The sequence below is a fragment of the Vulpes lagopus genome, chromosome 11 (genome assembly GCF_018345385.1).
Source record: "Vulpes lagopus strain Blue_001 chromosome 11, ASM1834538v1, whole genome shotgun sequence".
Classification (NCBI taxonomy): Eukaryota; Metazoa; Chordata; class Mammalia; order Carnivora; family Canidae; genus Vulpes; species Vulpes lagopus.
This window is the reverse complement of record NC_054834.1, coordinates 46,291,008-46,318,854: the sequence shown is the minus strand read 5'-3', so window position 1 is coordinate 46,318,854 and position 27,847 is coordinate 46,291,008. Positions and strand designations below refer to the sequence as shown.

The 27,847-nt window shown below is 34.9% G+C and overlaps 1 protein-coding gene across 14 annotated transcripts in view; it reads left to right on the top strand.

Annotated features, from left to right (window-relative positions):
• Positions 1–27,847, top strand: part of KCNT2 (potassium sodium-activated channel subfamily T member 2) — a 409,501-nt gene that overhangs the window by 124,086 nt on the left and 257,568 nt on the right. For all 14 annotated transcript variants that reach the window (XR_005990686.1, XR_005990687.1, XM_041774257.1 and 11 more), the window contains 2 exons: positions 13,804–13,883; positions 16,033–16,132. Coding sequence is in view for 12 of the 14 variants with exons in the window: in XM_041774248.1 (XP_041630182.1) it covers positions 13,804–13,883; positions 16,033–16,132 (180 nt within the window). In the remaining 2 variants the exon portion in view is untranslated. The remainder of the gene's footprint in view (positions 1–13,803; positions 13,884–16,032; positions 16,133–27,847) is intronic.

Genomic DNA, 27,847 nt, shown 5'->3' with positions numbered 1-27,847 from the left:
CAAATGCCTGTCTCTCCTAATCTGTAAAATGGAGACATTAATAGTATCTGTTAAAGTTTGCCTTGAAAAAAAAAAAGGTTTGTCTTGAAAATTAAGTGTGGTAATACATTTTTGTGCTTAGTATAGTGTCTGGGCATTTTCAATAAGTGGTTCCTCCTGATAATGTTATTGTCACTGTATTAATACATATCTTGGCTTCTATTTAAGTTCTTTTGATTATCTTGCTTGTTTTCTATATTTCTGTTTTCACATATTGCTATTACCTGATGCTTTAGCCATTTTAACTTCTTTGAAGTCCCTGAATGTACTATAGTTTTTCTCACACAGTTTTCCCTTTTCCCCCTGCTATTTCTAACATCAGAAAAGGCTTTCCACATGCCTCTTCTTCCATCCAAGCTTGCTAATCTTGTTCTCTGTGGTTCTCTACCAATTCCTCCATGGGCTAAAGATTTGATTTATACGCTTACTTGATATAATACAGAGATTTCTTCTCACATATAGTACCCTCAAGTCCCTGTGACTTCTGTTCTTTAAAAATATAAGATATTTAAGTATTCTTGTACCCCTAGAGGCTCAGAATTAGTTTGGTTGTAGTTCTTTGTTTGTGGCACAGTACCGTTTCATTCATTTATTCCTTAATTTATTAACGATTTGTTAATAATATATAGACACCTATGCATGGTCAGAGAATTAATACTTTTTTAATAACTTACAGCAACTCTGGATTCCTCCTCACTCTTCCCTGCCTCTTTCCCACAAGTCATCACTGTCTTTATTTTGTCTTTCATTTTCATGCTTTTATTTATTTGTTTTGTTTTTCAATTTTTTATTTAAATTCTAGTTAGTTAACACATATGGTAAAATTGGTTTCAGGTGTAGAATTTAGTGATTCATCACTTATATGTAACACTCAGTGCTCGGCACAAGTGCCCTCCTTAATGCCTATCGCACATCTTGCTCTCCTGCCCACCCCCAGCAACCCTCAGTTTATCTATTGTTAGGAGTCTCTTATGGTTTGCTTCCTTCTCTCTCTCTCTTTTTTCCTTCACCTATGTTCATCTATTTTGTTACTCAAATTCCACATGAGTGAAATCATGTGGTATATGTCTTTCTCGATTGACTTATTTCACTTAGCATAACATATTCTAGCTCCATTCCTGTCATTGCAAATGGTAAAATTTCATTCTTTTTATGGTTGAGTAATATTCCATTGTGTGTGTGTATGTGTGTGAGTGTGTATACACACACAATGGAATATTACATGTGTGGAAAATCTCCCTCTCTCTCTCTATCTTCTTCTATACATCCTATTTATCCATCATTAGTAGATGGACATGTGGGCTATTTCTATAATTTGGCTATTGTTGATAATGCTGCTATAAACATTGGGGTGCGTGTGCCCCTTTGAATCAGTATTTTTGTAACCTTTGGGTAAATCATTTTCTTGATTTTAAGAAATATACTTTGACAGATGTATGTGTACTCCTAAACAAGTTATTGTTTGGTTTTAAATATATTTGAACTTAAAAGTGGCTACTATGCTGTATATGTTGTAGTCTTTTTAGAACTTGCATCCTTCATTTTTTTTTAAAGATCTTATTTATTCATGAGAGACACAGAGAGGCAGAGACAGAGGCAGAGGGAGAAGCAGGCTCCCTGATGTAGGACTGGATCCCAGGACCTTGGGATCACGACCTGAGCCAAAGGCAGATACTCAACAACTGAGCCACCAGGTGCCCCTAGACTTGCATCTTTCACTCAGCATTCTGTTACTAAGATCCATTCATATTGTTGCATTTAGCCATAATTCATTAACTTTTACTGCAATATTTCATTGCATAAATATGCTACAATTTACTCATTTCCCTGTAAGTGGATATTTGAATTCTGGCTTTTCTTTATGCTCTCACTTCATTGTGATTTTTTTTTAACCATTCTTTTTTTTTTTAATTTTTATTTATTTATGATAGTCACACAGAGAGAGAGAGAGAGAGAGGCAGAGACACAGGCAGAGGGAGAAGCAGGCTCCATGCACCGGGAGCCCAACGTGGGATTCGATCCCGGGTCTCCAGGATCGCGCCCTGGGCCAAAGGCAGGCGCCAAACCTCTGCGCCACCCAGGGATCTCTTTTTAAACCATTCTTATACATGCCTCTTAGTGCATGTGTATAAGTTTTTCTATGGCATGTATCTAGGAATGGAATTGCTGAACTGTCAATATAAAAATATTTAATTTTATTAGATAATGTTAATACCAAAGTGATCTTTGATCCAACTTACACTTCCCCAGCAATTAAGAAATCCTGTGATCATGTTCTTTTCAACATTTGGCATTATTATATGTCATTCTTGATTTTTCCAATCAAATGAATATAAACTATTACATCATTGTAGTCTTATTTGCATTTTCTTGAGTACTGATGAGGTTGAACATTTCTTCCTAAGTTCATTAGCCAATATAGTTCCTTTTCTGTAAAATGCCACTTCAAAACTTCTGGCTACATGTTTTTTATTTTCTTATGATTTGTTATGAAATCTTCCTATAGTCTTGATTTTTAACGTTTATTGGTTTTGTATACAAATATCTCTCCTAAATGTGAATTTGTTTTTTCACTCCCTTTAAAATTAAAATTTAAGCTTTATAAATTGAGCTGTATGAATGTCCTGAGCCCATCAGGGAAGTTATTTATTGATTTATACTCTTGTCCAGGCAAATTTTTTATACATATTTTATGATATTATTCCTTTTTCTGTCTTAAGGACTCTGACTATTCAGAGGTCAAAAAGTATTCAGTATTACTTTTTTTCATAGGAATTGAAAAGTTTCCTTAGCCTGTATGGACATAATTTAACCCATATGGTATGAGATAGGGGTCCTATGTAGTTCTTTTTCTTTTTTCATCTTTCTTTTGTTTGTTTGTTTGTTTGTTTGTTTCTTTCTTTCTTTGCCTATTTGGATAACCATTTAAAAATCCATTATTGAATACTTTCTTTGTTTTCTCTATTGATTTTTCATACTGCCTTTGTTATATATTAATATTCAATATATACATGAGTCAATTTCTCAGTTGTTTTATTTCACTAATCAATATGTCTTTCTCTGTACCACTTTTATAATGTCTTAATTACAGTTGCATCATAATAACTCTTGATATCAGATAGGGCAAATATCTACTCTTTATTCTTCTTGTTTAGTTCAATCTTTTATCTCTATAGAATCAGTTTCTCAAAATCCACAAAATTCCCTATGTGATTTTTATTGGGATTTTATAGAATCTGTGGATTAGTTTATAGTATAAACACCAAGTTGTTTACCAAAGTGATTGTACCAACTTAAATTATATTGATAGTTAAGAAATTCTTATTAATTTGAGGAGGGACTATTAAAGCATAATTTTCAGAAGGTTGCAAACCATGTCCCTTATACAAATATAAAATGAAAATATGTAAAAAATTATGGTGGATTTATTAAATAATGAGCAAAACAGTAATACCTTAAAACTGGTCCACAGAGCATTTAAGAAGCTAGGTATTACTAAGCAATGTTAGAATAAGATTGCTAAATTGGTACACCTGTTCCAAAAGCCCTACACAGCCACCAACTTTAACCTTTTGAGTTGCCTTTTTATTGGGTGGCAATTCTTTGCATATCTGTTACACAAAACTCGGTGCTCTAATGTCTGTTCTTTCACAGTTGTAAAATTTTACAGAAAATAGTCGAAGCTAGGATTTCACTGAAAGAATATCTAGCAATTGCCTATTTCTAAATTTTGGATAATTTTTCTGACAAAAGTGATAGCAATTTTTTTCTAGTATAATTACATATTTTGATTGTATCATTCATTATCTGCCTTCTTATACAGTTTGGGAAAAATGTATTGGGAAAGTTCTATGAGAGAACTTTATGTGACTATTAAAATGGTGAGATGATAACTAGATTTAAAAATAATTTGATATTTAGCTTTCATGTTATTTAGTGAAAAATGTAGAAAATGTATTTATTACTTATTTAAATTGATTTATTAGATAATATAGATGATTTTTTCTTTATAGTAAACAAACCTGAAGATACAATTATGTATATAAGGGATTTGAGAAAAAATAGTGTATTATTAATCTAAAGGAATATACAGAAGAATTACTATGCAGTAATTAAAAATGATGATCTGAGCCTACATGTTCTATATTTAAGTAAACAAAATTAAGTTCCAGAGCAGCAGGTGTATTATGATTCCTTTTATATTGTTGTTTAAATTGAACTGTCATCAGATATGTGTTAATGAAGCAGAACTAAATTTATTTAAATTCCCTGAAGTTAGTGAGTAAGAATTAGCAGTGTTTCAGAAGATGATGTTAGAAGTGAGATATTTATTTGGCCTTTTGAATCAGGGCTCAAGTGGTGTAAGGGGGATCTTTCAAGGTGAGATAGGATTTGGGATGGTTAACTTTCATGATAAATCATTTGGAATTGGTGGACACAGCAAAATGAGGATTTTGAAGCCTCAATGAATAATGAGTACAAAGACAGTGCAAGTCTTAATGAGTAGACTTTGCAGATAAGTGATGTGTTTTCCTAGGTGAACAGACTATAGTCTCCAATAAATTGATCTGTAGGGATTTTCTGAAGTAAACAGTGAACTTATTTATTGCCTTATTCCTTTATTTTTCTCAAGTAAATATTTCTTGGAGGACTCAACTATATCAAATTGACATAAGTAATCCATAGTTTTTGTTCTTCCAATTATAAAAGTTCTAAGAACTTTTTTCTTTATTACCAACACACCAGAAAAAAGTTATTAGTTGCCATTTTTCAGTTTTGTATGTTCATATAAGGTATCTTATTTATTAAAATTTTTTTTTGTATTTTTTAAAAGATTTTATTTTTTTATTCATGAGAGACAGACAGAGAGAGAGAGAGAGAGAGAGAGAGAGGCAAAGACATAGGCAGAGAGAGAAGCAGGCTCCATGCAGGGATCCTGATGTGGAACCTGATACTGAGACTCCAGGATCACACCCTGGGCTGAAGGCAGATGCTTAACCGCTGAGCCACCCAGGCGTCCCCATAAGGTATCTTCTAAAAATTTTTGTTAAGCAGCCCTCTTCATGGAAGTAATAACTGCATTTACAGGAAATAAAAGTTAGCAAATTTGGTAATCTAGTGCATATAACCTGATTCCGGAGTCCATGCTGTTATTCCTCTTAGTTCCTATTCTACACTATGAAATAAACAAACAAATGAAGAAACAATTGTGGGAAAAAAGTCAGTTTTCCTAGAAAATCCATTAGTTTTATTGTCACGATTTATGGAGTGAAATTCTATTTGTTACTGTTTTCCCTTCTTCCTCCAAATTGTGTCACCTTGTCCTTAAATATATTCAGCCCCAATATGATTCACTTATTTCAAATGATATATGTTACTTTTACTTGAATTAAGTGCTAAATAGTACTAAGTGGTAAAATATCTTAAGGAAATATGTATGTCTTAGTGAGCTGTGCCCATTATTGAATATGCCTTCTCCCTACAAGTACAAAATGAAAGAGGCTGTTTGGAGTGCTGATTTAAAGTCAGTCTTCTTTTCTTTTCTTTTTTTCTTTTTCTTTTTCTTTTCTTTTTTCTTTTTTCTTTTCCTTTTTTCTTCTTTTTTTTTTTTTTAAAAAGATTTTGTTTATTTATTTGACAGAGAGAGAGAGAGAGAGAGAACACAAGCAGGGGGAGCAACAGGCAGAGGGAGAGGAAGAAGGTTCCCTGCTGAGCAAGGAGTCCCATGCAGGGCTGAATCTCAGGACCCTGGGATATAACCTGAGCCCAAGGCAGATGCTTAACTGAGCCACCGAAGCGCCTCTCTATTTAAAGTCTGATGTCATTGGTGAAAATAATTATTTAAAATTAAAAGGTGTTTCTTTCACTGTACATGAGTGTCTTCATGCAATTTCTGGATTCATACTGACAACCAGCATCAGTTGAACATGACCTATTTCAGACCCAATGGATTTCTCTTTGAAAACACACATTTCTTTCCTCCCAAACTGAACTTTGCTATTTAACCTTACCATTCCTAGCAATCCTGGGATGGGTAAGCCCCATTATATTTTTCTTCAAGGTTTTAAACTGACTAGATGCACTATTCCAATCTGAGTTAGAGATTACATGGTATTTTGTATCCTCTTCTTAAAGGTATAGAGAAAAAGAAGAGAGGATTTACATGTAGTTGTTACGAGTTTTGATGGAGAGGCTGTTTGTGGTAGGGCTGTGCTGCCTGTAGTCATATTATATAAATTTGTAAGTCTTTCTGGGCTAATGGCTCTATACTTCCAGAATGTATGTGCATATGTTTGCATGTATATATATACACATATATATATGTGTATATATATGTTTATGTATGCATGTGTATACATGCATGTATGCATTTCATCTTGTGGGCTTCTGCATATGTGTGTATGTGTGTATAATGGGAAGATGTAGAGTTGAGGTGAAAGAAAAGAAATGGACATGATCTTAAATCATCCGATCTTTTTCTTGAGTTGGTGTTGGTAAAGATATATAATATGTATCAGTTTACTACATATTATAAAATGAGGTTGCTTACCTTTAATTCTTTTAAATAAAATGAGGGAGTACAGGGAGTAGGCTCTGCAAATGAACATTGCACATGAAACACATGAGTTTTCTAACAAAAGAGAGACTTGAATACAAAAGTACTCTTGGGTAGACTTGCAATGTCTTTTATCATGGAAACCACAAGCTTGTGTATTTCTTGCTACCTGCTAGCCTCAATTACCAGGGACTGACCCAAGCATAAATGCAATTATTGAGGGGCTTTTAGCATTATCTATAATGAAAGAAAATTGATGAGTGATTAACACCCCAGATTCTCTCCTCATTACCAACACATCACTACATGTGTACATTCAAACACACTCATACACATATACGTATATATATATATGTGTATGTAGGTATTGTGAATATGTATCTATACTAATTGGGTTCCCTTTCCAAAAATGACATTGTTTTATTTATTTACTTGTTTCTTTATTTTAAATATTTATTAATTTATTTATTTGAGGGAGAGAGGGTGTGAGCTGGAGGAAGAACAGAAGGAGAGAGAGGGACAAGTAGACTCCATGCTGACTGCAGAGTCCAAGGTGGGACTTGACTTGAAGACCTTGAGATCATGACCTGAGCTGAAACCAAGAGTTGGCTGTTTTAACCTACTGAGCCACCCAGGTGCCCCTAGATGATTTTGTTTTAAATTTAATGTTAAAAATTATATATATATGAATACATAATATATGTATTATATATAATAAGAGAATGCTATCTAAAGCCATCAGAATCAATCTTTGCCTCCTCATAAGATGTCACCAACTAAAGAAGGTGAGAAAGTTAAGCTTGAGTAATTATGAAGAGGATTGTATGGGCAAAAAAAGAGGTTGGGAAATAGGAGGAGAGGCTTTAGAGTATTTAAAGTGAACTTACTTGGTTGGAAGCCTGGTAGAAACCAAACCCCTTGGAAGCAATTGAACATGAACTGATGAAACCAAGTTTTCAAGATTAAAAATTAATAGTAGACTTATTAATGTAGTGTGTTTATGTTTTTAACAAGATTCCATTTGAATGGTTGCTCTGTTAAATAATTTAGTTACCAGAAGTTAAGAGTGAATATTTATAAATGGGTAGGAACCTGGTTTAGAGTAAATAATCAAAGGGCAAAACTAAACAAACTCTTGTCTTTATCCTTCTGTGGGTCTGGTGTTTGAAATACTCTTTTGTAATATTTTACAAATAACCTAGAAATCTCCTAATAAAGAAGAGCCAAGTGATGAGGAAGCAGGAGGCAAGAAGAAATAAGGGAAAGAACAATATTCCAATTTTGTCCAGTACTAGCTATGAATTTAGACATTTCACTATAATTATTTGAATTAAATTCTCTTTTTCTATAAAATAAAGTTGATGGCTGCTGTACCCAAGTCATAGCAACATTGAAAAAAATTAAATAATGTAGTGTATTTTTTCCTAAATATTTATCAAATCATGATGAGATAGACCAAATAAACATATAAATTAATAAAATTGAAAAAAAAAATCTGCCTGGAATTATCATTAATCATAAGATAGATCAAATTGGAATAAAAAGGGAGCTTCTAAGGATTGACCACACTACAAACCCATGTTTTGCATCATCAAATAGTTTTAATCTAAGGAAGGAAAGAAGATTTTTTTTTTTAATCTTCCTACTGACTATCCACTCAGAGTCCTTAAGATTTGTTCCAAAGAAAGAACTGGGACCACCCTACCATTCTGGCCTTCAGTTGGTCATGGTTAATGCCTAATAGGTCCCAAGTAATATGTGACATGCTAAAGATACAATCATGAACAAAACAAAATACAGTCCTGGCCCTTGTCGAGCTTACATTCTAATGGATTTAATTCATATAACTGAGAAATGCTACTGTTGCCACCATAGAATACTATTGGATTACTTTCGAAGTATTGCCATAACAAAGAACCAGAAGCTAAGTGCCTAAAAACAACAGAGGCTTCTTAACGCCAAGCTCTGGATTCACTGAAGTTTGAAATCAAGTTGTTGGTAATACTATGCTCTCTCTTAAGTCTCTAAAGAAGAATCCTTGCTTGCCTTTTCAGCCTCTGGTAGCCCTAGGTGTTCCTGTGCTTGTGGCCATAAAACTCCAGTCTCTGTTTCTGTCTTCATATGGCCATCTTTCTTCTTTGTCAGTGTCCAGATTTTCCTCTAATAAGACACCAGTGGTATTGGAGTAAGGACCATCCTACTCCAGTATCTCCTCATCTTAATTTAACTAATTATGTACAATGATTCATTCCCAGAGAAGGTCACATTATGAAGTACTGAGATTAGGACTTCAAACTATTTTTTTAGGGGACATAGATCAACACATAGCAATGACTTTAGAAAAAATAAGGGTACATTTATAGTAATGTTGTACCTTTGGAAATGTATAATTCTCATAAATATAAACCCAATTTTAAGTTTTAGTAGTGGTGAGTATAGAGTGAGAGAAACCTAGCAGTAGTATACAGAGAGATTTTACTTTTTTCCTTATTTTTTGGAGTCAGAGCACTAAACATAGAGTTAGAAGGGATGCATCAACTTAAAAGCACAAAAATGATGCCAGGTGAAAATTTCTTAGACATGGGAGTTGCAATGGAGCTGTGTCCATTAACTTGACAGCCAGATGTAGATTTTCCAAAGAAAAACACCCACCAACAAATACATAGAGAGACTAACGTTTGTCCACTAAACCTGTCTGTTGAGACCAGAAAGTCCAGATAGGTTTTGCCTTGTTTTAGATGAATATAGTCATAAAAGCTTGTGCATGGACTCTGTGACTGATACTGCAGAATCACAGTGAGTCAGGATGGGATGGCACCAAATAGAAATAGAGGAAGAATCTTACTTTGGTAGTCATCTACTACAAGTTCCAAAGAGAGATGCCAAAGGTTTGGCATCTTACAGAGCCCAAGGCGTTATTAGCACTTGATAAAAGTGAAAGAACAGTGTGTGGACAGCCTGGTTCAGAATTATTTTTTGTGTGCTTAAAATGGTGAGGCCTATCTTTGAGTTAGTAAAGAAGAATTTTAAGAATGAAACAAGGAAATTGGCTTTTAATAAGATCTTGCATGATTCTTATAATAAATTCAAGTAACCAGAGCAACAGAAGGAAAAGAAAAAAGAAAAGTAACAAATTAAAGTCAATATTAAGGCAAATTGATAATGGTTAACAGTAAACATTTTGTGGTAATCAAAATTGTTAAAGTCTTTAGAAAAATTTGGAGAATTTTTCAATTCATGTGTTTTTTAATTCATATTTAAAGATAATAGACTTAAAGATGATAGCACATCAATCTTAGTTATGACTACAGAAGAAAAACTCCTAAAAATATAAGAAAATGAATCCATCAGTAAATTACCTAAATAATTTGCTACCAAAACTAGTCTGGAATGGAAAAAAATAATTGCATAATACAAAAACTGTTTAAACAATTCACCAAATCAATGTCAAAAAAAATCTCCAACAGGTACCATCAGTTTGATTAACTCAAGATGAATCACTATTCATCCACTCTTGATATGATTTTTAGTAAGATATAAATATTTTTTGCAGTCCGAGGGTCAATGGTATAATTACTGCTAAAGCATAAGAGGCCTTCTGAGAATGCATACCACAGTTGATAATTTTTCTTCAATAAGTACTAGTTAACATAATAACAATTAAATGTAAATAAAAATACTGGAGATTTTTAGATGACCTGAATACTTGACTAGAAAATCTAAGGAATAACCCTGAAGAAAAAAATTACGGCATATGAAAGAATTCAACATAGTAGCCATTTACAATACCAAAACTGAAAGTTAAAGGTTAGAACAAAACACTTTAAAAATAGCAACCAAAAAAAAATAGCAACCAAAATTATAAAATATCCAGAAATGTCACAAAGAATATGTAAGGTCTATGCAAATCAAACAATAAAACATTTTTGACCAATATAAAGCTAATATTAAACCATAAAAACATCAGTAGGAGTAGATACCACCTAGTAATTGCAATTCCATTTTATTATTATTTTTTATTAAATACAATTATAATTCCACTATTACGTTAGGGTAAATGTGTCTAAAACGGTAGGGTTCTGCAGGAAAATCCAGAAAGAGTGCATTAAGTTGATGGATGGAGGTAAATTCAGACAAAGTTAAATAGGAGGAGAGCATTCAGAAGAGTGGAAGGAACGAAAGATGGATGGAGAGAAGGAAAACAGGGAAAGCACGTTTAAATCTGGAAAAAGAAATACAAAGAGAATATTTAAAATGAATTAAAATCTTGGAAAAATTAAGAAGGATAAACACTAAACTCTGTATTAAGTCCCTGAGTATAAGAGAACTGTATGGTGCTAGGAAGGTCCTCCAAGAATAACACGTTATAACTGGCTTTGATTCTGGGAAGAGTAATTATTAAAAATTAAAAGAAAGCTCTACTAAATATCATGAGTAGTTACCTTAAAGGTCATTTTTCTGTACCTGAGAGGTGACATGGATCCAGAAGTGTTTTGCTTTGTTTGTGTGTTAGCTTTAGCTTTTAAAAATCCTTGGTATAAACTTACACTTTAGTGCCTTGTGTTCCTTGGTATTCATGTTGACTCAGAGAGATTACTAGATTAATTAATAGTTTTACTTCACATAATATTATAATGAGAAGGGAATATGGAAGTCATTTAATGAGAGAATTTATCTCATGCAAAATTGTCTTTACCTCAGGAAAAAAACAGTCATGGCATTATAAGCTGTTATCCAGTCTTTGGTACATTTATATATTGGAGAGCTCTTCACTTCACAATGATGGCCATTTTAAAATTGGGTAATCTCATTCCTAATTCTCCCATTTCTCTATGATTACTCCTATGCAATAGAGCATCATATTGTGAGTCATCTCATTTCAATAATGATGGCCACTTCAATATTTAAAGACAGCCATTCTGTTACTGCCAACTCTTCATATTTAGGCTAAATATTTCCAGTTCTTTAAACTTGTCCTCCTATGAGAAGCTTTCCAGATCCCTTGTTATTTTGCATAAGGCTTTGAATGACCTAATTTTAGTTAAACTTCTGTTGTACCCAGTACTGAACTTTAGATATTACCTGAAGAATGGACTTATAGTCTTATAAATTTGATAACTCTAGAGTAAATCTGTACTGCCTTTTGCTGAGTTACTTGCATAATAGCCATATGTCTTTTCAGATTTGCTTTTGTATCCATAGTGAATTTGAAATAGTCTAGCTTGATATCAGTAGTACATTTACTTTAAAATGAACTACTGTTTCAGTCAAAGTCAAGGGAAACAGACTTAACAGTAGATTTCTAAGATACTGCTCGAGTTCTTTGTCTCTATGTATGTGCATGTGCTTTTGTAGCGTGTGTGTAAGTTTATGTATGTGTGTATGAATGTTTGCATTCACAAAGGCAAGCATATGTAAGTGTTCTACTAGATGATACTGCAATTTTTAAATTAAAGTATAATTGACATACAACATTATATTAGTTTCAGGTGTAAACATAATGATTTGAAATTTTGTATGCATTGTGAAATGATCACCACAATAAATCTAGTTTCCATTTATTACCCTATAGACTTAAAAATTTTCTTTTCTTGTAATGAAAACTTCTAAGACTTACTGTCCTATCAACTTTCACATTTGCAATACAATATTATTGAGTATAGTCACCCTGCTGTACATTACATATCCATGACTTATTTTAAAACTAGAATCCCAGGGATGGCTCAGTAGTTGAGCCTCTGCCTTTGGCTCAGGTTTTGTTCCTGGGGCCCTGGGATTGAGTCGGACATTGGGCTCCCCGCAGGGAGCCTGCTTCTCTCTCTGCCTATGTTTCTGACTCTGTGTGTGTCTCTCATAAATAAATGAACAAAATCTTAAAAAAAAACCTAGAATTTCACTTATATGTGTAATCTGAAAAAGAAAATGGAACAAAACTCAGATACAGAGAACAAAATTTTGGTTGCCAGAGGGGATGATGGTTGGGGGCTGCAAAATAGGTGACGGGAATTAAGAGTTACAAAATACCAGTTACAAAATAAAGTTTCTAGTTTATAAAGATTACATCTTCAAAATTTTGTGGTATTAGGAGAAATGGAATTAAGTCTGTTGTTTGTATAAACATTACAATACTTTCTTAGCTGTTTTGGAACCATAACATAAATGTATTTAGCTCATTTAATTAACATTTCAAATAAAAAAATAAAGTTTCGAGTGATGATTACTAACAAATCATCATGAACATAATATTTCTTTTCATTCAGTATTTTGAAAATATTAATTACATCATCACATGTTAGAAGTTTGCTGGAATTTAGGGAGAAAGCAAAAGTATTTATTAATTTGCATGCTACTAATTTTTAGACTTGGTATTATTGTATTGTAGATTGAATATACATAATATTCAGTTCCTTAATTGTTTTTTTCTGGTTTATAACCTATCTATGTTGATTTTAACATTTCACTTGTTATTATTACTCCTTTGTTGATCTATGTATATTTTAATATGAGCCTAAATAAATAAAAAGGTAAAGTGTCCCATAATGTGTTGTCTCAGATAGGCTCAGGTTGAAGGGAAAGGCTTTTTAAAAATAGATTTTTATGCCTGGTCTTTTTTTTGCCTTTTAAAAAATTTATTTATTCATTTGACGGAGAGAGAGCACATGCATACACAAGCAGGTAGAGTGGCAGGCAGAGGGAGAGGGAGAAGCAGGGTCCCCAAGCAGAGAGTCTGACATTGGGGCTTCGACCCCAGAACTCTGGGGTCATGATCTGAGCTGAAGGCAGAGGCTTGACAAAGCCACCTAAGCTCCCCATGGGTCTGGTCCCTTAAGATTCTGATGCAGCACATCGGGTGGTGGTATTCAAACTGCACTCTTGAGGTATCCAATTGATTCTAATGACAGGGGAAAAACTTGGGAAAACATTGATTCAAAATTATTCCAAAGACTCATATTATTGCTGTTTTGAATTATTCGTACCACTCATTATATCTGCTAATATAGATAATAGAATTAAATATATATGATATATGAATTTATTCTGTTTAGAATTAGAAAGTAACTGATTGCTTCTATCCAAAAAATTCAGTATTTTACTCACTTTTCATTTTCTATAGTGGAGATTCTATCAAAGTATCTAATGCATTAAATAAAATTATTATCTTATGTATTCATCTTTAGATTAATTATTTTTTTGTCTTTTGCTTGCAGGGTACAAGTTGAATTCTATATGAATGAAAACACATTTAAAGAGAGACTAAAGTTATTTTTTATCAAAAACCAGAGATCAAGTAAGTCATTCATTTTATTCTCCTGGCTATATGTTTATACATACTTGCCTAAAAAAATTGAGCTGTGTAATTCTTTTGCAAAATATCTTTTATGTAGAATAAATATGATAATCTTGTCTGCCAGGCAGTAAATGTTTAGAAAGCTATAGATGTTACATGTGGTGGTTTTAGGGTTTTTGAATACCTGTGATTCCCCAAATCCCACATCAATAAGCAGACTTGTGAGAGGACCATCTAGAATAATGGAGACACTGAGGAAAATAATTTAAATGTAGAGTCTCCTTATTTTAACTGTGACGGACACTGAGAAGTCTCTGACCAAAGAGAAATAATTATATGATTTATTGAGGAAGAGTTTAATATTTCCCAATCATACTTGATAGCAAGAAACATCCAGGGGTTTCTGAAATGTACAGTTACTAGCATCCTTCTCTGCAGATTTTGAGTCAGAAAGTGTAGGGCTCAGCTCAGAGTTTCACACTCACTGATTCTTATCATCAGATAAATTTGGGAGACATTGCAACTTCAAGAAGACATGAAATTGGCATAGTCACTGACCTAAGATCATTCAAGGTCAGTGATATTTGTCACCTTCCTATAATACCACATATTTTAAAAAAGCCATATATAATAAGTCAATATGCAGTTTTCCATAGGATTATTGCTTAAAATGTCATCAGATAATGAAAAGGTCTATATTAGATTGGCGTTGACTTTGTTCTTTTTGAATTTTGACCCTGGAATCTTTTTGAGATGGTCTAGATTAAGTTGTGTCTCTATAGGGTTCAAAGAGAAAAGTCTGAGTTGTGGTAAATCTTTCAAATTCTGACTATAGGAACTGTTTCAGTATGCAAGGCACATTGGTTAGAGATTCTTAATGGCAAGTTAGCTGCAGAGTTAAGGCCAATAATAGGTAATGCCTCTCCAACCCAGTTTAGAATTTCCAAGGAAGTTCCACCAAGAAGTGTTACCTAAAGGGGCCACATCATCTGAACAGAAAGTTTCCAGGATTTTAATATTAACAATGCCATCTTTCTAGAAAAGATAGATGCATTATTTGAAAACTTCACCAGCAGCCGACTTTGATTAAAGTCATTTGAGGAGACCAGTTCTAAAAAACCAGGGCAATTTCATTAACAGTTTAAAAGATTTTATAAAGAAGCTAACTTATAAAATGTACCTACCATTTTAATAGGGAAGCTTAGGAGAAATTACACAATTAATAAGCATTAACCTTTTACTGTTAAGAAATGTTACCTCAAGTACACTCATAGATAGCAGAGTAAAAAAAAATGACATTTTGTTTCCAGATTTTATTAAATAATAAGAAGAACTTTCTTAAAATTTTATTCATAATGCATGAATCAGATACCACCTGATAATTACAGGAAAGGTAATGCTTCTATTAATCAGACTTTAGGCATATTTTGCTTAATGTTAATTGCCCTTCTTCATCATCCAGTATTATAGGCTGCATAACTGTGATCTACACAGTTTTATAGACATATACATGGCAGTCTTAATATCCCCCAAAAGCTAAGATTTCATTGGTATTCAACCTTAAGTAAAAAGTAAGTTTCAACTGGTTGAACTAAAAAGTGTGTGTGTATGCATGTACATTCCAGCAAATGTCATTATGATTCTGCTACAATTATGTAATTACTAATTGAGTGTATATATATAATTATATACATGATTATAATTGTTCTATAATCAAATCTACAAGGTGTTCTGAAAGTAAAAGATTTATAAACTATCTGGTGAATTTGTAAGTGGCTAGATTTTCTAGCTAGCTAAAATTTATTCCAAAATTCATGGATATAAAAATTGCTTGCATTTCTAAACATATTTGAACCAATCTTGATTGGACATGATTTTTGTAGCTTCTGAATTCTGAAATCTAGATTTATTTTTAAGTATAATATTTGCTGCCCTTCTCAGTGCATATGATCTGTCAGTAGCCCTTTTTGTTTCAATATTTAGCTAATTAAAATTCAGCTACCTAAAATTTAAGAGTTTAGACAATTTTGGTATTGTGGTTTCCATATACAATTTAAATTCTGTACTTAAAGTTGTTATTTTTGACAATTTTTTGGCCTTTCATGAACTAAGTTCAAATAAAAATTAAATTTTTGTTGTTTGTTTAAAGGTCTAAGAATTCGTCTATTCAATTTTTCTCTCAAATTATTAAGCTGCTTATTATACATAATCCGAGTGCTACTAGAAAACCCTTCACAAGGAAATGAATGGTAAGGTGTCTTTGTCTGAATTTCAACAATATTCTTTTGATTACTTTGAATTGTATTATAATTTTATTTTATTTCATTTTTCTTTCAATATTTCATTTAAATTCAAGTTAGTTCACATATAGTGTAGTATTAGTTTCAGAGGTGTAGTTTAGTGATTCATCACTTGATACAACACACAGTGCTCCTTATAAGTGCCCTCCTTAATTCCCATTGCCCATTTACTCCATTCCCCAGCCCACCTCCCCTCCAGCTACCCTGTTTGTTTGTTATACTTGAGGCTTTTATGATTTGCCTTTCTCTGTTTTTGTTTTTTAAAGATTTCATTTATCTATTTACAGAGAGAGAGAGAGAGAGCATGGAAGGAGCATAGGGAGATTGCGAGAGATATTCCCAAGCAGGCTCCATGCTGAGCACAGAGCCTGACCTCATGATCATGAGATAATGACCTGAAATCAAGATTCAGATACTTAACATACTGAGCTACCCAGGTGCCCCTCTCTCTCTGTTTTTATCTTATTTTATTTTTCCTTCCCTTCACCAATGTTCATCTGTTTTGTTTCTCAAATTCCACGTATGAGTTTTTCCCTGACTGACTTATTTTACTTAGCATAATAACTCTAGGTCCATCCACATCATTGCAAATGGCAAGATTTTATTCTTTTTGATAAATATGTAGTATCCCTCTGTGTGTTTGTGTGTGTGTGTACGCCACTTCTAATTTATGTTTATCAGTCAATGGAAATTTGAGCTCTTTCCATATTTTGGTCACTGTGGATAGTGCTGCTATAAACATTGGGGTGAGGAACCTCTATACTGTTCTCCAGAGTGGCTGCACCAGCTTGCATTCCCACCAACAGTGGAAGAGAGTTCCCCTTTCTCTTCATCCTTGCCAACATCATTGTCTCCTGAGTTGTTCATTTTAGCCATTCTGACCAGTGTGATGTGGTATCTCTTTGTAGTTTTGGTTTGTATTTCCCTGGTGATGAGTGATGAGCATTTTTTTTGTATGTTTGTTAGGCATTTGTATGTCTTTGGAGAAATGTCTGTTCATGTCTTCTGCCCTTTTTGTAACTGGATTTTATATTTTTTGGGTGTTGAGTTTGATGAGTTCTTTATAGATTTTGGAAGCTAGCCCTTTATCTGATACGTTATTTGAAAATATTTTCTCCATTCCATAAGTTGCCTTTTTGCTGTACAGAAGCTTTTTATCTTGATGAAATCCTGATAGTTGATTTTTGCCTTTGTTTCCCTTGCCTTTAAGAGATGAATCTAGTAAAAAGTTGCTGTGGCCAACATCAAAGAAATTGCTGGTTGTGTTCTCCTCTAGGATTTGGATGGATTCCTGTCTCACATTTAGGTTTTTTCATGCATTTTGAGTCTATTTTTGTGTATGGTGTAAGAAAGTGTCCGGTTTTATTCTTCTGCATGTGGCTTTCCCTTTTTCCCAATACCATTTATTGAAGAAACTGTTTCCTCTCCTCACCCCTCCCTGCCCCCGCCCGATAGTTTTTCCTGCTTTGTCAAAGATTAGTTGACCATATACTTGTGGATTCATTTCTGGGTTCTCTATTCTGTTTCATTGATCTATGTGTCTGATTTTGTGCAAGTACCATACTGTCTTGATGATCATAGCTTTGTAATATGTCTTGAAGTCTGGAAATGTGATGCCTTCAGATTTGATTTCCTTTTTCAACATTACTTTGGCTGTTTGGGGTCTTTTCTGGTTCCATACAAGTTTTAGAATTATTTGTTCTAGCTCTGTGAAAAATGATGGTGTTATTTTCATAGGAATTTCTGAATGTGTAAATTGCTTTGGATAGCATAGACATTTAAAAAATATTTGTTCTTCCATCTATGAACATAGAATATTTTTCCATTTCTTGGTGTCTTCCTCAATTTCTTTCATAAGTGTTCTATATTTTTCAGAAAATAGATCTTTTCCCTCTTTGGTTAGGTTTGTTCCTTGTATCTTAATGGTTTTTGGTTCAATTGTAAATGAGTTGATTCCTTGGTTTCTTTTTCTGCTGCTTCATTACAGGCATATAGAAATGCAACAGACTTCTGTGTTGATTTTATATCCTGTGACTTTGCCAATTTCTGTATTAGTACTAGAAATTTTCTGTTGGAGTCTTTTGGGTTTTCTACATAGAGTATCAGGTTGTCTGTGATGAATAAAAATTTGACTTCTTCCTTGTGATTTGGATACATTTTATTTCTTTTTTGTTGTGTGATTGCTGAAGCTAGGATTTCCAGTAGTGTGTTGCAAAACATGGGTTTGTAGTGTGGTCAATCCTTAGAAGCTCCCTTTTATTCCAATTTGATCTATCTTATGATTAATGATAATTCCAGGCAGGTTTTATCTTTTTTCAATTTTATTAATTTATATGTTTATTTGGTCTATCTCATCATGATTTGATAAATATTTAGGAAAAAATACACTACATTATTTAATTTTTTTCAATGTTGCTATGACTTGGGTACAGCAGCCATCAACTTTATTTTATAGAAAAAGAGAATTTAATTCAAATAATTATAGTGAAATGTCTAAATTCATAGCTAGTACTGGACAAAATTGGAATATTGTTCTTTCCCTTATTTCTTCTTGCCTCCTGCTTCCTCATCACTTGGCTCTTCTTTATTAGGAGATTTCTAGGTTATTTGTAAAATATTACAAAAGAGTATTTCAAACACCAGACCCACAGAAGGATAAAGACAAGAGTTTGTTTAGTTTTGCCCTTTGATTATTTACTCTAAACCAGGTTCCTACCCATTTATAAATATTCACTCTTAACTTCTGGTAACTAAATTATTTAACAGAGCAACCATTCAAATGGAATCTTATCCATTTCATCCGGGTTGCTTAATTTGTTGGCATATAATTGTTCCTAACATTCTCTTATAAGTGTTTGTATTTTTGAGGTGTTGGTTGTGATCTCTCCTCTTTCATTCATGATTTTATTTATTTGAGTCCTTTCTTTTTCTTTTGGATAAGTCTGCCTCAGGGCTTATCAATTTTGTCAGTTTTTTCAAAGAACCAGCTCCTCGTTTTGTTGATCTGTTCTACTAGTTTTTTAAAATTTCTATGTTATTGATTTCTGCTGTAATCTTTATTATTTCCCTTCTTGTGCTGGATTTAGGCTTTATTTGCTGTTGTTTTTCCAGCTCCTTTAGCTAAGGTGAGGTTGTATATTTGAGACTTTTCTTGCTTTTAGAAGAAGACCTGTATTACTACTTCCCTCTTAGGATTGCCTTTGGTGCATCCCAAAGGTATTGGACTATCATGTTTTCATTTTCATTGGCTTCCATGTATTTTAAAAATAAATTATTCTTTTTTTCTGGTTAACCCATTCATTCTTTAATAGGGTGCTCTTTAACTTCCATGTGTTTGTGGTGTTTCTAAAATTTTCCTTGTGGTTGAGTTTTAGTTTCATAGCATTGTGGTCTGAAAATACACATGGTATGATCTCAGTCTTTTGTAGTGGCTAAGTCCTGATTTGTGACCTGCTATGTGATCTCTTCTGGAGAATGTCCCATGTGCACTTGAAAAGAATGTATATTCTGCTGCTTTAGGATGAAATGCTCTGAATATATCTGTAAAATCCAACTGGTCTAGTGTATCATTGTTTCCTTGTTAATCTTCTGCTTAGATGATCTGTCCATTGCTGTGAGTCATGTGTTAAAGCCTCCTACTATTATTGTATTATTGTCAACAAGTTTCTTTAAGTTTGCTATTCATGGACTTTTTAATTTGATTACTCCCATATTGGGGACATAAATATTTACAGTTGTTAGATCTTGTTGGATAGACCCTATTATTATGATATAATGACCTTCTTTATCTCTTATTACAGTCTTTGTTTTAAAATCCAGTTCGTCTAATAGAAGTATGGCTACTCCAGGGTGGTTTGATGTCCATAGCATAATAAGTCGTTCTCCATCCCCTCACTTCCAATCTGGAAATGTCTTTGGGTCTAAAATTAGTCTGTTTTAAGGAGCATATTGATGGGTCTTTTTAAAAATCCTTTCTGATACCCTATGCCTTTTAGTTAGATCATTTAGTCCATTTACATTGAGAGTAGCTACTGAATGATATAACTTTAGTGCCATTGTATTACTTGTAAAGTCACAGTTCCTGTAGATTGCCTCTGTTCTTTTATGTTCTTTGTTGCTTTCGGATTCTTTCCAGCTCAAAGAATCTCCTTTAATTTTTCTTGCTGAGCTGGTTTAGTGTTCATGAATTCTTTTAGGTTTTTGCTTGTCTTAGAAACGCTTTATCTTTCCTTCTATTATGAATGATGTCCTTGTTGGATAAAGTATTCTTGATTGTATATTTTTCGCACTTAGCATGTTGAATATTTCCTGCCACTTTCTTCAGGCTATTAAGTTTCAGTGGACAGGTCTGTTGCTAACCTTAACCTGTCTTTCCTTGTAGAATAAGGACCTTTTTTGTCCTTAGCTGCTTTCAGAATTCTCTCTTTATTTTTGTATTTTACAAGTTTTGCTATGATATGTTACAGTGTTAACTGTTTTTCTTGATTTTGAGGGGAATTTCTGCTTGGTCTTGAATGCTTGTTTCCTTCCCCATATTAGAGAAGTTCTCCTGTATAACTTCTTCTTTTTTTTTTTTTTAATTTATTTATTTATGATAGTCATCACAGAGAGAGAGAGAGGCAGAGACATAGGCAGAGGGAGAAGCAGGCTCCATGCAGGGAGCCTGATGTGGGATTCGATCCCGGGTCTCCAGGATCGCGCCCTGGGCCAAAGGCAGGCGCTAAACCCCTGCGCCACCCAGGGATCCCTCCTGTATAACTTCTTCTAAAAAACCTTCTGCCCCTTTTCATTCTACTCTTCTTCTTCTGGGACTCCTATGATAGTGATATTACTTCACTTAATGGAATCTCTCAGTCCCCTAAGTCTACCTTCATGATCTAATATTTTTCTTTCCCTCTTCTTTTCAGCTTCATTATTTTACATAATTTAATGTTCTATATCACTTATTCTCTCCACTTCTTCTTCCATCCTCGTTGTGATGATATCCAGTCTATTTTTTTTATTTTAGCTATGGCATTTTTTATTTCAGCCTACTAGTTTTTAGGTTTGTTAACTCTGCAGCAAGAGTTTCTCTGGTGTCTTCTATGCTTTTTTCAAGCCCAACTAGTAGTTATGACTGTTGTCTTAAATTCTTGTTCAGGTATATTTTATATATCTATTTTAAGCAAGTCCCTGGCTATGATTTCTTCTTGACCTTTCTTTTGGGGGGTATTCCTCCATTCTGTCATTTTGGCTACGTTTCTGTATTTTGCATGTTTTGAAAGCTTGTGTTTCTTGCACCTGAGAGTAATGCTATATTAAAAAACTGTCCAGGGCCTGGTCCTTCAGGAAATGTTTCTGGTGAATGCTGTGTGCACTCTGCTGTTGCATTTTGTCTGCTCTTTCCCACTGATCAGTCCTTGGCAGAGTTCCTCCTTGTCTGCAGTGGAGAAGCTTTGGATCTTTGACTAGATTTGCTTTGATTTGTTTGTTAACATAAGTCTGAAAGAAAAGAAAAAAAAATCCTTGATCTAAAAGAGAGAGAGAGAGAGAGAGAGAGTAAGAGAGAGAGAAAAGGAAATGAAAAGAAAAAATACAACTAACAAACAAAAAACTATAAACCTCATTCCCAAGGAAAACAAAAAGTAAAAATATAAGTAAAGCTTGGTCCTATTTCCAGCAGAAGTGCAAGTGATGCTTTGAAGTACTCTATGATCGGTAGACTTGGTGCATGTGAGGTTCTGCCCGACGTGGTATTCTGGGGGAGTGGCCTGCTGTGCTGGCGCAGAGTAAGACCTGCCCCAGGAAATACCCACTTGCCAGGCATGGAGGGGAGGTTTAGTGTAAGCATGTCTTTCCACCACTCTGGGCCATGGTGTTGGTGGAGGGGTGGAGAAATGGTGCCACCCTACTCTCTCGTCCCAGACAGGGGATCCCACACTCCCTGCTATTCAGGAAGCCCTCACAGAGCAGTGAGGGACATCAGCGAGCTTCGGGCCCTAGCTCCTCTGCATTTTATCTTTGGCACATGGCTTGGATTCAGAACTCCAAATCTTGGGATCCCTGGATGGCTCAGTGGTTTAGTGCCTGCCTTCGGCCCAGGGCGTGATCCTGGAGACCCAGAATCAAGTCCCACCTCGGGCTCCCTGCACGGAGCCTGCTTTTCCCTCTGCCTGTGTCTCTGCCTCTCTCTCTCTGTGTCTCTCATGAATAAATAAATACAATCTTTTTTTTTTTTTTTTTTTTTAATAAATACAATCTTTAAAAAAAACAACAACTCCAAATCTTAAAGGACCTGACATGGTAGAGATCCACCCCTGTCCTCCAGTGTAGAGACTTGTCCTGCTGTGTCTGGTGTCTTTTGTCATAGAAAATGTCTCACACCTGCATGGTGTGCAGAATCTCTCGTGTAGCACAGTGAAAGTCAGTGACCAGCTTATCTATCCTCTGCATGTGCCTCTGTTCCCTGCCGATGAAAGGCCATTTGTTGGTGCCTGCAGGGTCTTTTGCCCCCAGAGAGGCAATATATCCTCTTCCAAATGTACTCCAGGAAGGGGAACAATGCCTTTCCGTGCAACCCCAGAAATCCCTACCCCATGTGTGTGCTCCCTTCCTGGAGCCAGCTGCCTTCTTCTCCCCAGGAACGTACTCCACAGCTTTCACTCTGGCAAATGTCATGCTCTTCCACAACCTGAGTTTGAGCTCCACATGGTGTTTGCAATAAACCTATGCCATTCAGTACCCCTGCTCCCAGTCCTTGGTCTGGGGAGGTTTTCTTCTGGTATGACCAATGCTGCAGTCTCAACGTCCCCTCCCTTTCTCCGCAGAAAGGATTCCCTCCCTTCCCAAAACCATGGCACCAGTTTTTCTCTCATCCAGTTCACTTCCATGTACCTTGCACTTGCCATGCTGTCTCCCTCCAACTGTGACCAGTATGTCTCCCTCCAACTGTGACCAACCTCTCCCAGTCCTCAGATGGATTTTCTGGGTGTTGCAAATGATCTGATCTCAATACAGCAGTGTTTGAGGGAGGAGGACAGCCCAGGGTCCCCCTACTTCTCTACCATCTTAACTCTTCCCCTTTGTATTCTAATTTTAAAAGATGTTCTATGGAATTTGTTTTCTCAAGCATATTTTAGGGGCTTGTCACAAATGGATCTGAATTCAGTTAATAAATGAACATAATCTTTTTTTTTAAAGATTTTACTTATTTATTCATGAGAGACACAGAGAGAGAGAGAGAGAATGGCAGAGACACAGGCAGAGGTAGAAGCAGTCTCCGTGCAGGGAACCTGATGTGGGACTCGATTCCAGGACTCCAGGATCATGCCCTGGGCAGAAGGCAATCGCCAAACCACTGAGCCACCCAGGGATGCCCTGAACATAATCTTTTTAAGTTCTTTTTTAAATGTGTCTTCTTCAGTTACCTGGCAGTCAGAAGACCATGCAACTGTTGATCTCAGGGTCATGAGTTTGAGCCCCATGCTGGATATAGAGATGATTTAAGTAAATAAATAAACTTTAAAAAAAAGAAAAGTTATATTCTTTTTAAAAAGTAAACGTCTTTTTTAATCTATTTATCTAATGCTAATACTGGATACCTATGTAATTTTTATTGCTAATCAAAGTACTCTGAATAATTGTTAATATGGGGTTAGCTTCTTTAAAGACTCACATACCTTACTGTTCTTGATTTTCTTGTACTCCAAAAAGGCATATTCTTTTTTATACCAGCTTTATAAGTATTTCCAGTTATATTGGATGTTACCTTTTTTTTTTTTTTTTTTAAGATTCCTTGAGGGCATTATGGTAAGTGAAATAAGTTAGAAAATGATATGTGGAATCTAAAAATAACCCAAAACAAAATAACAACGAATCTAATTGTGTCTCTTGAAGCATGCAGCATTTATTGGGATGCATGACTATATCAAGTCTCAGATATAGCTTGTGTGGCTCTTTATCTTATTTGAGTTAAATGACTTTTTGACTTATTTTAACTTATTTTTTCGTTCACTCTCATGTTGCTTTTATTGAATTGCATTTCTGTTCATTTATAGATTTCCCACTTTAAGCTCTATCCTTTGGTAGAGGTAGTAGATAAGAGGACTGGCAGTGTGTAGTTTTTAACTCATCACCACTTTGGGTTCTTGTCCAGCCTACTAAATTTAAAATAATTTTCAAAGCAGAAAACAAATTTGGTGGTTGGCTTTTGTACAATTATTTTTGCATGTGGAGGTTTGCCCTAAGAAAATTAAAAAATAAAAATGATCAATGTAAAATGGAAAAATGACTATATAGTATGCATTTAAATGAATTGGTTATTCTTCAGCTTGTTAGGCAGTGAAAATTATTCTGTATTTAATAAAGGGTTAAAGATTAAAAAGTGAAATTTTAACGTGTAAAAATTTATGTGATAATTCTTTATGAAAATTTATTTAATGAGATATAATTCTGGCTATTTTGCTATGTCTTTATTGAATACATAGCATGTATTCATATTGCTATGAGTCAAGATATAACTAAGAAAAGGAACATTCACTACCCTCAGGGGATTTTCAGCCTGTGCAAGGTTATATATTTGGAATTCTTGCTATTTTGTGGCATTGGACTAGTTGTTTTATTTATGTTATTTCCTTCAGTATACACTTCATCGTTTTTATTCCTACCTTTTTTTAAAAAACAGATTTTATTTATTTGACAGGGAGAGAGAGAGAGAGAGAGTGAGCGAGCTTGCACAGTAGGCAGAGGGAGAGGGAAGAGAGAAGCAGGATCCCAGCTGAGCAAGGGGCTCCATGTGGGGCTTTATCCCAGGACCCTGGGCTTATGACCTGAACTGAAGGCAGATGTTTAACCAACTGATCCACCCAGTTACCCCTTATTATTCCTACAGAGAAGCAGAATTTTTTACATATTTGCCCTTTGCTTTTCATATTTGCCTTCAGCACTAATCTATTTTTTTTAAAGATGTATTCATGTATTTATTTGAGAGAAAGAGGGGGAACATGAGCAGCATGAGTGGCAGAGGGAGAAGGAGAGAGAGAATCTCTAGCAGACCCCTTGCTGAGCATGGAAACAGATATGCGGATCCCAGGACCCCGAGATCATGACTTCAGCTGAAGCCAAGAGTCAGATGCTTAACTGGGTGAGCCACTCAGGTGCCCCAGCTCTGATCTTTTTATGCTTTTCTTCCCTGTTTAAGTAACTGACCATAGGAAGCCAGCACCTTCCCATCCCCTGCTTTGAACTGTGTGTTCATCCTCTCTACTTGGATGTTTAATAGGCATTTCTAACTTGCCATGTTCCCCTTGGCTTCTTCTGTGCTCTTCCACATCTCAACATGTGACAGTACTGTCCTTCCCCCAACCCTGTTCTACTCTCAGCTTTCCACATTTCAGCTGAACCAAATTCCAACCTAACAGTTGCTCAGGCCAAATGCTTTAGAGTTATTCTTAACTTGTCTTTTGGTCTCACACTCTGCAGCATATGCAAACCCCTTTAGAAAATTCTGTCATTTCTACTTTCAAGATATATCCAGCATACAACTACTTCTCAATGCTGCCATCCTGGCTTAAGCCACCTTCTGTCACCTGGGTACTGTGCAGCGGCCCTCCTAATTAGACCTGCTAATTCTGCTTTTGCTCCCCCTTGGTTTATTCTTAAAATAGCAGCCAGTCTTCCTTTAAAGTCTAAGTCAGCTCTTTACACGGCTGTGATCTGAATGCCGAAGCACTTACCATGGCCTGTGAGAACTCTTGTTTCTCTGTAACTTTGCCTCCTCCTCTTCACCCCTCACCCATTTTGCTCTAGCCCCATTGGCCTCTTCTCTGTTTCTGGAATATACCAGCCACAGTGCTGGCTCAAGGCCTTCATACCTGCTGTTCCCTCTGCCTGGAATTCTCTTCCATCAGATAACATAAGGCACACTTCCTCAGATCTTTACTCAAAATTGTATTTTCAGTGAAGATCTACCTAAATATCCTGTTTAAAATTGTAGTCTCCTCACAAGACTCTTTGGAATACTTTTTTTCTTTTCCCTTTTAACTTTTCTCCATTGCCTTTCTCTCTTTTGATATTATACATAGTCGACTTGTTTTGTTTTCTGTGTATTCCATTTGGATTGCAGTGGCTATCCCATAAAGACACATGTTGTTGCCTGAATCCTCACAACCTGGCACAAATTTGATACTCAGTACTTATTTGTTAAATTAATGAGTGGATAACTGATTGAATTAAGGTCCTTTATAATCTGACCAGTGCTTACCTCACCTCACCAACCTCTCATCCAGCCAGCCATTCTGACCTACCTGAAGCCACTTACACAAATTGTGTTCTCCACTGCTTCTGGGCCTTGGATTATTCTGTTCTCTCTTCTTGGATCTTTGTTTTCCATTCCTGTTCCTCACTACCCATTCCTTTTTAACTTGCTTCAGCACTTGTGGACGTTCAGGGTAGTGGTTTCTTGGATAACATTTTATCTGAAATTCTTACCTGACATCATGATTATAGCCTAATTTCACTCTGGTTTAGGAGTGGCTTCTGGGGATTCTCTGGGCCTCCCCGAATACCTCCGTCCCAATAATTAACACATTGCCTTTGATTTTACTATTTACTTCTATGTATATGCTTATGGAGGGCAAGGGCTGTGTTGTATTATTTGCCTCTGTAGCTCTCACACTTAGTGTAGGATTTGTTGGGTGACAGAATGTTGTTGCATTAATGAAGTCATGTTCAATAATTTTTTTGATAGTGTTGCACAATCAAGATGATTGAAGACCACTGGCTAGAGATGCCAGTGCATATTGCCAGTGCATCCATTTATTACATTTTTCTGTCTATGTATTATTAAAAATGGTACACACATTTCTTTCTAAACACATATGAGAATAGTTATTAAAACTTGGTGATCTATTTTATTTATTTATTTATTTATTTATTTATTTATTTATTTATTTAAAAGATTTTATTTATTTATTCATGAGAATACACAGAGAGGAGAGAGAGAGGGGCAGAGACACAGGCAGAGGGAGAAGCAGGCCCCACGCAGGGAGCCCGACGTGGGAATCGATCCTGGGTCTCTAGGATCACGCCCTGGGCTGAAGGTGGCGCTAAACCGCTGAGCCATCCGGGCTGCCCAAAACTTGGTGATTTATAAATAAAATGTACATTAGAGCGACTTAAAAATCATAAAATGAGACATGATAGAATCTCTCTAAGGGTGAAAGAGCATTGGGGGATGATGGCAGAGTAAAATTATACTATCTGAAAAACATTAAGAGGAACAAAGTTTCCTACAATTAACTTCTATGTCATATTACTGGGAATATTTAGCCATAATTATAGAGGATATACATTTGAAAAACCAGATTACTGCAATTAAAAAACATAACAACATAACTTATGGCTGCATTTTGAATACAATGTTCTGTTTAGTTCCCATTGTCAATGCAGTATTGGTTAATGAAAAACAGAAGTGGCCTTTATGGGCACAGGCTCTATTTTAAAATAATGAAGCTAATTCAGCAAAGAGATTTATTTAATTAGAGCTTCTGACATAATAAAGCTGTAGATATTTTGTGCTGTTTGCTTTATTTTTAAGTCCCTCCAGAGTCAAAACTGATATGAAAATGTTGCAAGTATGGACAAACTAAGGATATGAAAAGAATATTAATGTATGAAATTGCACAA